Genomic DNA, 10,473 nt, shown 5'->3' on the forward strand with positions numbered 1-10,473 from the left:
ACCCAAAAAACTAATTTGCTTACCGTAATGTTTGATTTTCCGTTTCCATAGTATCCAAAAGCCACTGAACAGGAGAATCGATCCTGCTACTACGACTGCTACTATTCCTATTAAACGTCCCATCTTGATGTGCCCTGCAGAAAATCATGATGGCTTTACAACGGGGAGCAAATCGACAAATAGCAGAATCAAATAGAGAAGTGCGGTAACTTCTAAAATGAATTTGTGAATTTGTAATGAGCAAGTTTACCTTTCTTTGATGAAGCAAGACGGATGTAAAGATCATTCCCTCGATCCAAATATTCGGTAAGATCAACCAGGTCGAATCCCCAGATCAGGCATCTTCTCCTTTGCCCCTCAACATCTGCGTAAGCGTATGCTATGCAGGCGCAATTTCTCAAGCACTCGTTCTTGCAGTCTTCTTTTCTCACGCCGGTCACAGACGTAAAATTTTCTGGTAACTTCATATTTTTCACAGTGAGGAAGTTATCGTCTCGCCTGCAAGTCAATGGAGTTTTCCTTTTGCACCCGGCAGGAGTTCCTTGCTGCTTTTGATCAGGGGAATTGGGTTCAAACCCCTCCAAACATCTGCAACTAGACGACCTGCTGAAGCTGCAACTACTATATGCGCCACAAGAGCCGTAAATGTAACAGGGGTCTTTAGGCACCGCCCAGAAGAGCTCCCACTGGTGGGTAACCTGGCTCCAGTTCCATTGCTTGAGCTGCCCATTGCTTTCTAACACCAACCTCGTGAAAGTTGACCTGTCGCGAAAACTGTAATCGAAGGAGATGCCTCTAGCGTCACTCACAAAATTGTAGCTGTAAACGGAGATCACATCCATTTCCGGGATCCCTTCAAATATCCGGCCATTCCAGAGCCCACTACTCCAGTACCGAAACATTCCTTTGAAGATGAATAACTGGTTTGATCCCGAAGGATCCACCCCATAAGAATACAAACCTGGTGCTGGATCGTCGGCGGTTTTCCAGGAAGTCAGCATCTTGTTCTCCCCGCTTCTTAAATCCAGGCCGATCTTCATGCCCGGAAGCAGAGTATTTGATGGGAAGCTGAAGCTTTGCCATAGGAATCTGGATTCATCGTCTCCATCTAGCAACACGAGATTCCCGGTATCTAACAGCTTTAAGGTAGTATTACCTGAGAAAGGTCCATCTGTTGCCCAGAAGAGGTTCCCTCGCCCATCCAAAAGCACTGCTTTCCCCGTATCTATGATTTTCAAAACACCAGAGGTGTCTGGGATCGGGTTGGCTCGATTGGCGACCCAGACGGGTGTCCCTTTCGAGAAGTTGTTATACCATATACCGAAGTAGCGACTGGTGGAAGCTCTGGTGCTGAAAAACCCCAAAGCAAATGTTCGACCATAGGAGACTAGAGTATCTCGGTCCTTGAGCGCCTGATTTTTCTTCAGGGCGTCTGATGACTGACAAATTCTGAACAGAAGCGCTGAAGAGAGGAAGAAAGAGGCAAGAAGAAGGTTCCCTGGGCGGCTCCTACTGCTACCCATCTTTCGATCAACAGGGTAAAACAATACTCCATCTCCCCTGTTCTAATCGAGTTTTGATTTCAGAACCAGTAAAATAATCCATGGCCTTGGTGGCTTCTTCAGATGATTGCCTTTCTCTCTCGGCAATTCGAGAAAGTCTTATGGATTTAATTATTGACAAGTGTATCGGAATGCACACGGAAGATCGATAATTAATGCTACCTGCAATCTGGAGACGAATCATGGAAATCCCAGTTGTATAGATTAATATTATTATTTTATTTGGAATCATAGTTACAGAGTGCAGACGTAGCTGTTTGAGCAAATCAAGTCAATGGCAGAGATCAATGAACACATTGTGCATCTAGAAGAGTAGACTTTTTGGATCAAGTTGATTCTTCTGCAATCTCTACGTCCATTTGCTGGAAAGGGTGATTCTTTTTCTCCAATCCAGAAGACAAAGTGCACGGAAGTCTTATGGCGTTCCAAAGAGGTCTGTGTCATCTTCGAAAAAAACGAAGCCTCCGTTTCTTTCTATTTGCTCTGTTTTTCTTGTGCTGCTAGTCTATACCCTTCTTGTTTTTTCTGCTTAGCTGAAAGTTTTGTTATCAGTTCCCTCGATATTTAGTTCAACCCATTATTCCCTTAGATATAGGGATAGGAAACAATTGTAACCATTCATACATTCAACACAGATAGCAGCAGTCGATTGGGGGCAGGTAATGCTTTCTGCATTCGACAACTCCATCTACGCAAGGAAGGTTGAAGAAAACCAGTTGATCTCTTGCTGTCAAGCCTCCGTCGTCTCTCCACAATAACCAAGCCCGAAAATGTGAGAATAAATAAAATTCAGGGGTACTGCAATTGCTCCTGCGGTGAATTTCAGTCTCTTCAATGACAACTTTCCACTGACCCAGAGAACAAAGACGATACAATCACAAGAAACAATACCCAAATTGGAAAAATTGTAATTGAGAAGATCACTATTTGGATGCGCTCTCTTTTCTGACGAAAGCACTATCGGCCTTCGATAATGGAAACTGTGACTTCGTTAATGGAACAGTTTCTTTGTTGGCTCTCTGGTTTATCTGCCTCAACCCCATATTTCAAAATGCTAACAGCTGGCTGTGTAGGAGTGCGGAGAGGAGCAGTTTCACTGCTAAGTATGGAAACGACGTCAAACATTGTAGGTTTGTCTGCTGCATTTTCTTGTACACAAAGCAGTGCGAATTGAATGTGTCTAGATAGCCCCAAAGTGGTAGACGAAACGCTCAGAATTGGATCCATTAGCTGAATGTCACGGCCTTCCCGCCATAACTCCCATGCCTGCAGCGATCACAGTTTATCTCTGTTTATTCCAGTTTGAATTTTAAACCAGCAATGGAAACCAAATTTTGGGCAAGAAGCAGAGAAGGCAAAACTGGGTCTAAAAGTAGTGACTTACATATCCAAGAAGATTGGTGGAATGGTCTGCAGTATAGAAACTGGTGTTCCTCTTGCCACTGATAATCTCTAACAGCAAGACTCCAAAGCTGAAGACATCAGATTTCTCTGAGAAGAGGCCCTCCATGGCATACTCAGGGGACATGTAACCACTGGTGATTTTCATCAATTAGAGTAATTATATCTGAGATTGATAACAACAGAATTGACATGACTGGAAATGGATTAATCCCTACTATGTCCCAACAACCCTGTCAGTTGTTGCTTGAGAGTCATTCCGTCCAAAAATTCTAGCCATCCCAAAATCAGATATCTTAGGATTCAGTTCACCATCGAGCATTCTCAATCTGGAGTACTTTTGGAGAGAGAAGCCCCTGTGCAATCCCTTCTACAATGTGGGCTCGCTTTTGCCAATCCAGTAGCTTTTTTTTTTGTTCACATTTATGTCAGATTCAGATCAAAGCTTCTTAAACTCTGAACCTAGAAGGATTGAAACTGATAAATGTAGAACAGAGAAAGATTCTAATGCTAGCTTACTGAAAAGGAAAAAATCCAAGCTTTTGTTTGGCATGTATTCGTAGATTAGCATCTTTTCTTGCTCTTCAATGCAACACCCCAACAGCCAAATAAGATTATGTGTTGAAGTTTGGCAATGAGTTTAATCTCATTTTTTAACTCCTTGACAGTCTCTTAACAGCAACCTCTTGACCTTCCTTCAATGTACCCTGAAGATCGTATGGTGAACTTGTTTGATTGAATTTTACTCATTCAAGAACAAACACAGAAATTCACGCTCTGAATCTCAAAAACCACATTACCTTATAAACAGGGCCAAAGCCTCCCTTTCCAAGACGATTTGCAGCAGAGAAATTATCAGTAGCCGCTACGATGCTAGCAAAACTGAAAATTGGCATCTCAGATCCTGTCTTCTCACTTCTTATTTCATCATTGCTTATTGCATCAGTACCTAACTCTAACCGTAGTGCCTCTCTTGCCCTCTTACCTGGTGTCATTCAGAGTGTTAATTATGTTGCCAAATTGATTTGTGTCAATGTACTTGAGAAATTTCACTTAATTCGATGCTTTCTCGCCAATAAACATGTGAAAGCAATGCCTGAGAGAAGAACAAGCAAAGGCACCACTATAACAGCAATTATCCATAGCTTAAATTTACTCCCTTCATCTGTAGAGAATACCGCAGCACGACTCTCATTTTAACTAATCCCCTGCATCCTTCATTTTACTCTCCTTTTCTGTTTAGAGGTTGGAATGAGAATCTTATTAGCATGGAATGAAAATTTTGAGATTCAGCAGCAAAACTTCAGAACTCTGAACAAAGATGGCATATAGCAGAATAAGAGAAGCATAAAAAATGGAGATGAAGAAGAGAACTTTGAATGACTTGCTAAATATAAGTGTGCTTACGTTGAATCTGTAAACTCGGCCATGGCACAGAGATTATTCAGTTCAAGCAGAGTCTTCCAAAATTTTGTTTTCTGGAGTTCTCTACAAGACTTACCTGATGCTGAAACAGTCCCCCGCGTATATAGATCTGTCAATTTCATGGTCCCCTCCAGAGGCCCCAATCTGCCCTCGTAAATGTGACATCCAGTTCCGTTCTCGTAGGCAGAAGAATAAGCAGTACAGGAGCAATTTTTCCTACACAGAGCCTTACTGTCGCTGAGAGCTAGGCTTGAATTCATCAGTGCTCGGGTTGGCTGGTTTGCTGGCATCTGCCTTCTATTGACCGAAAATCTATCTGCAGCATCACATTGGGATGCAAAGCCGGTTCTTCTTACAACCCATGGATTTGTCATTTTCTGTGCCTTAGCATGGTTCAAATGGTTCGACCGATAATGAGTCTCCCTGTTAGAATATTTGTTTGTATCGACCGGGCCGGTTCTTGTATAAGATCCGTGGGGTTGCTTTCTTAACAGGTTTGAACCTTTTAGTGCAATAGTTTCAACATGGTATCAGAACAGGTTGGTCTCAGTTTAAGTCCCGTTCCCACCGAATTTTATATTGGGTTTTTCCGGTGAATTTGTCTACAGGTTTTCCCGTGCGGGGGAGTGTTAGAATATTTGTTTGTATCGATTGGACCAGTACTTATATAAGATCCGTGGGGTTGTTTTCCAGGTTAGAGCGCCTTTTAGGGTTTCAACACTTCCTGCCCTTCCTCCAAAATGGGTTGCGAAATCTGCCCCGACTCTAGGGTTTCAACACTTCCTGCCCTTCCTCCAAAATGGGTTGCGAAATCTGCCCCGACTCTTCCCGTGCCTACCAAGAGGTTACAGAACTGTTAGCCACAGAGAAGATGAAGTAGCTCTCATCATTGTCGATGACAAAGCTGGGATTGTGCACATCGTTAATGCTGATTCCGTGGACTGACACAAAACTTGTTCCATTCCAAGCCGCTTTTCCGGTAAGTCTGACCTCTCTCCCAAATGATCAGTTGCTCTGAACCACTGGGATCAATACCCAAGGTAAAAGCTCCACGAGCTGGAACTTCGGAGCTTAACCATGAAGTGAGGGGCATGTTCGCACTTAGTCTCATCCCAGGTAGCAGTGCATGAGTGGGGTGATCGAAGCTGTAGTCTTTCCCCTCATGATCAAATTTCCGGAGTCGAGGAGAGTCAGGGTCACTGCGCCCGACGAGTTCCCTGCACGTAAAAGTGAGCAAGTCTTTGTTTTCAGTCGTTTGCCAGAATTCCTGCAAGGTTATTATTGTGAGTCCAAATATATTGCAAAAGAGTGAACGTCTGTGTCTGTCCTCTGGATTAATTTCTCCCGTGCTTGTGAGGGAAAATCTCCAGTGATATTCCTGTTAATTAGAGATAACTTATTCACATTTCGGCTAAAGTCATGGGCGACGGGACAGAGACGGGCGCCGAGCGTCATTGCTAGGCTGGATTCCGGAAGAATCCAGGAGGGGTTTTTCTCTCTTGGCAACCCAAATGACTGTTACCAATTCGTGGAATTCCCAGGTCTGAAGAAGCCTAGAACAATTTGATAAATAAATAAAGAATATATAATATAACTAATTGAATATACCAATATACCGTGTATAAATGATAGCTCACTCCGTTTCATTTATACCTCGACTCCCCTATTATTAAATTATTCACTCTCATTAAACTGGAACCGTATTTGAAACAATGCTTCTTACCCTTCAAACAGCTCTATACTGTACAATTAATCTTTTGATCACAGCAAATATTAGCGGGGGATTAAATCCGTAATTGTTACATCGTTTCGAGAAAAATACATTGAAGCATGAAAAGAAGAAGAGGAAGAAGAAGAAGAGGAGGAAGTAGCACCCCTAGCATTCCCCACAGAAAATGCAGGTTGCTTGAGACGAGGCGGATTTGGAGTATCGGTGCCCAACATGAAAACCACGGACGACATATCAGGCCTATCTGCAGCATCTTCTTGGACACAGAGAAGCCCCACGCGGATGCATCTAGCCACTTCGTGCATTACACACGAATCACGTATGGCAGGATCTATTAGCTCCAAGCTCCTATTCTCTTTCCACAGCAACCAAGCCTACGACATTAAATTCAGTTTCACGTTAGTCAGAACGAGCAGGCTTCCTAACCAAGCATGTAAGAGAAGTCACCAGCGCGTGACGGGCATTACTTACATAACCCAGAAGGTTGAGAGAGTGCTTGAAGGGGTAGAAACCAGTGCTCCTCTTCCCACTCACAATTTCCAACAATATCACCCCAAAGCTAAACACATCAGATTTTTCCGAGAAAAGACCATCCAAAGCATACTCTGGTGACATATATCCACTGCAATCCGTCAATAAATTCAGATACTTAGTACACTAAAAATACGCAGAGATCAAGTGAGAGAACAGATGATACTTACTATGTACCCACTACTCTGTTAGTATTGGCTTGAGTTTGATTTCCTCCAAAAATTCTAGCCAAACCAAAGTCCGAAATCTTGGGTTTCATCGCAGCATCCAGAAGAATATTACTTGCTTTTAGATCTCGGTGGATGACTTTTAGTCTTGAATATCGATGAAGATATAGAAGCCCCTGAGCAATCCCTTCGGCTATGTGAAAACGTTTGCTCCAATCAAGATGAGCTTGTTGTGCTGGTTCTGTTTGGTCACAAATTTCAATCACTTTGACATAATAACAGAAAACCAGAGGAAATCTAAGTACAGAAGTTACCTAGAAATGTAAAAGAGAAACAGACAAAATCTAAGTAAAGAAGGTTGTCAAGGAGACTAACCAAACAGAAATTTATCCAAGCTTTTGTTAGGCATGAACTCGTAGACAAGTATCTTTTCCCGACCATGAATGCACCAACCCAAAAGCCTCACAAGATTTCTGTGTTGAAGCTTGGCAATCAGCTGGAGTTCATTCTTGAACTCCTCTAGGCCTTGCCCAGAGCTTTGGGAAAGTCTCTTTACAGCAACTAACTGACCGTGTCTGAATTCCCCCTGAGAATACATGCCACTGAACATCCTTTAACACCTGGAATGAATATTTCTGCAAAAATTTCTTCGCCCGTAGTGGGTTCTCGTATTTTACACACAATTAAGAAGACATTAATGAGTACCTTATAAACAGGGCCAAACCCACCCTCACCAAGCTTGTTTTCAGAACTGAAGTTGTCCGTTGCAGATACAATACTTGCAAAACTGAGTAAAGGGAGATCATCTATACTGGAATCGAAATCACCTCTTATTATTTCTCTCCTTCCTGGTCATAACAGATTCAAATAAATAGATTCAAACTCTACATGGAAGTTTCAAGTATGAAAGAAGAAGGAAACATGCAGGAACAGGAAGAGACGACGGAAAACTAAATACTGTTCAAGCTAAATATCCAATAGACGATCCCCAACTCCCATAACGAAAAATTGAAGATCAGTCACGCCACCAAGGCAGAACCAAAAAGTGACACCGACCCAGACCATCCCAGGACCCAACCATAAGCCAACAATCTAGTCCATCTGAATAAAAGAAATAAGACTGACAAATTCTGTTATAGTAATGAGCCTTCTTGGTGCACCCACAGAGAAGATTGCAAGAGCCAGTATACCATCCTTGCTCCCAAGGTGTAGGCTACTAGGTTTGCTTAATTGAATAGCAGAGTGATCTCAAACTTGAAGAGTGGAAGGTACCTTTGCTTTTGAATTTTCTCCTTAAAATGCATGCAAAGATAACAGAGATTAGTACTCCTGTGACAGCTATGGGCAATAAAATTGCAATCAGATGCCTGCTCTTTCTGGAGGTACCCATGCGCAAACCATCTGCTTAAAGGAAAAGTGAAAACAGAATCCTGTCAATCACTTTAAAAAGAGGAAGATCAAACAAGTAAGAGAAACTGCCTGAGTAAAGAATCGACAAATACCAAGTTCAGATTGAGCAAGATGGACGTATAAGTCCTGGCCTGTTGTGTAATTCTCCTCAAGATCCATCAGATTTCCTGTCCATATCAGACATCTGGGTGAAGGGGGGAAGCTCACATTAGCAAAAGAGTATGCCATGCAAGAACAACTACTAAGACATTGAGATTGACATTGTGATGCACTCAGATTGTTCAATGAAGTCGGAAGGTCGGGCAATTTTATCTTTTGCAGTATGAGAAACCCGTCTCTGTTCTGGCATTCTAATGCGGTTCGTCTCATACAACCGGCCGACCAGTTACCCTTCTCCCACTCAGCTTTGTTCCTGGGCACGAATCCGCTCAAACAGCCACATTCTGTTGCGTTGCTTCTGTTGCAAACGCCGAACGGACCACAATGAGCGTAGCGATGACAGGGTATCTTTGGCCTACTCCATACCAGATCCCATGAGTTCGAGCCCTCCGGCCATGTTAGCTGATCGACCGTCCCCGATAGATTAAGTACGAATCTTGAAACGAGGGAAACATCGGAAAGAGTAATTGTCAAAACCATTTCATCCTTGACAGTTACAACAGTAAGGTACGAAGCGAAATTTCGTCCGTTCGCCATCAATTCGGTGAAAATACGGCCGGTCAACCATGTGCTCCTCCAGTACCGAGCAGACCCTTTCGTCATGATCAGCTGAGCCGGCCACAAGGGATCTAGTCTGACGGAATATTCTCCTGGGGAGGGGTCATTCGCGTCTTTCCAAGAGGTTAGGCCCTTAGCAACGCCCGAGGTTAAGTTGAGCCTGAGTCTCATTCCGGTGATGTAAGTATCCGAAGGATTATCGAAGCTTTGCCACAAAATTACTTCCTTTTCATCCAACAGAGCAAGATTACCAGAGTCTTGCAGCAGAAAGCTTGTGTTTTTTCCTTCAAGGATATCACGGGGAAGAGCCGATGACCAGAGACTATTCCCTTTCCCGTCCAGCACAGCGAGATTCCCATCGCCGGCAACCGTGAAAAGGCCGGTTGCATCCGTAAGGGGGTTTTCTCTGTTGGCCACCCAAATGATCGTCTGTCCTGGGATCTTATTGTACCATATGCCCAGATAGCGATTAGTGGAATTGCCCGGACTGAAGAATCCCAACGCGAAGCTCCCCCCCACCGAAATGAGTGTCTCGTTGGTGCCGATAGATTTTACGATATTGTCAGCCTCCTCTTGGGCTTTAACCATGAACGAACAAAACAAGAAGATGAGAAGGCACTCGGCGAAGAGCGACCAATCCATGGATGAAACCAACGTCGCTGTTGAACTGATTAATTTCTTATCAATGCATCCCCTTAGCTTTCTGCTCGTCCATGTTAGGTTCTCTCATTTCGCGACCTATGGCAGTCCCCAGAGCAGTTTGCTTGAGCATGTGTAAAGTCTTCGCCCTCCTCCGTGTTCAATACCGTCTTCCCCACGTTCTTGCATATTATTAGAACGACTCGGCTCATTCGCCTCGATCATTGCGCGCGGGGTGGGAACCGGGAAGTTGGGAGGAAGGCAGGAAGAACCTTCTCACCATGCGGCGGCAAGGAAGGCGAGGGAATAGGCGGCGCTTTTGTCAAATATATGACATGGATGTGTCTTAGGGGCATTACGTCGAACAAGTGGTTCACACTGGTTAAGAGTACTCACACTCCACAGAAACATGCGGCGGCTTGAGTCGGTAACAAGGACTAGGTAAGCCACATGTGACCCCTGTGACATGTCGACCGACTCCTTCAAATATGCAATATTACGAAGAGAGAGAGTTCTGGACGGTAACCTATTAGCTTACAACGGAAAAAAAAAGGGGGAAATACAGTCAAGAAGATAAAGAAAGCTCTCAAGTCTCCTCCACCGACGACCCTGAGTCTAACCGCCCTTTAGCAATTCGTCGGTTCTTCTGTTTGGATCCACGGAGGGCTTCAATTATTAGAGTTCAGAATTGAATTCGCATTTCGTATCCTGCTTTTTAGATCTTTGACAAAATCTAACGCACTGGCTTCGTCCAGCTCTTTCATTCGGTGGTGACTGGTGAGTGTCGCTACTCGTTACTTATTAGCAACTGGCGGATGATTAGGCCTACGATTAGTTTTTCTACTTTGACTGCTCTCATGGACAGACTCCAGCAAGGAGATTGATGCATGTA

The 10,473-nt window shown here is 43.7% G+C and overlaps 2 protein-coding genes and 1 pseudogene across 4 annotated transcripts; all 3 read right to left on the minus strand.

The window, feature by feature from the left end:
- Positions 1-212: 212 nt before the first annotated feature.
- Positions 213-1,523, minus strand: LOC137965463 (G-type lectin S-receptor-like serine/threonine-protein kinase At4g27290). The gene has a single exon (XM_068811733.1). It carries the CDS (start codon positions 1,521-1,523, stop codon positions 213-215), a length of 1,311 nt encoding a protein of 436 aa, XP_068667834.1.
- Positions 1,524-2,519: 996 nt separating this feature from the next.
- LOC137965464 (receptor-like serine/threonine-protein kinase SD1-6) lies at positions 2,520-4,762 on the minus strand (annotated as a pseudogene).
- Positions 4,763-6,118: 1,356 nt separating this feature from the next.
- Positions 6,119-9,856, minus strand: LOC137965057 (G-type lectin S-receptor-like serine/threonine-protein kinase At4g27290). Of its 3 annotated transcripts, none has more exons than XM_068811454.1 (7): positions 8,318-9,856; positions 8,088-8,216; positions 7,521-7,663; positions 7,191-7,401; positions 6,819-7,056; positions 6,589-6,739; positions 6,119-6,491 (listed from the first exon to the last, which is right to left on the minus strand). In XM_068811454.1, the coding sequence occupies exons 1-7, from the start codon at positions 9,582-9,584 to the stop codon at positions 6,162-6,164; spliced, it is 2,469 nt and encodes an 822-aa protein (XP_068667555.1). In that variant the 5' UTR covers positions 9,585-9,856; the 3' UTR covers positions 6,119-6,161. The 3 variants fall into 3 exon arrangements, with proteins under 3 accessions (XP_068667555.1, XP_068667556.1, XP_068667557.1); XM_068811455.1 differs by having other exon boundaries at positions 6,373-6,491; positions 6,585-6,739; XM_068811456.1 differs by lacking the exon at positions 6,119-6,491 and having other exon boundaries at positions 6,635-6,722.
- Positions 9,857-10,473: the final 617 nt, after the last annotated feature.

The sequence above is a fragment of the Aristolochia californica genome, unplaced genomic scaffold, assembly GCF_029961685.1.
Source record: "Aristolochia californica isolate CCGP_79_NKW_82.1479 unplaced genomic scaffold, dmAriCali1.0.hap1 SCAF_5, whole genome shotgun sequence".
Lineage (NCBI taxonomy): Eukaryota > Viridiplantae > Streptophyta > Magnoliopsida > Piperales > Aristolochiaceae > Aristolochia > Aristolochia californica.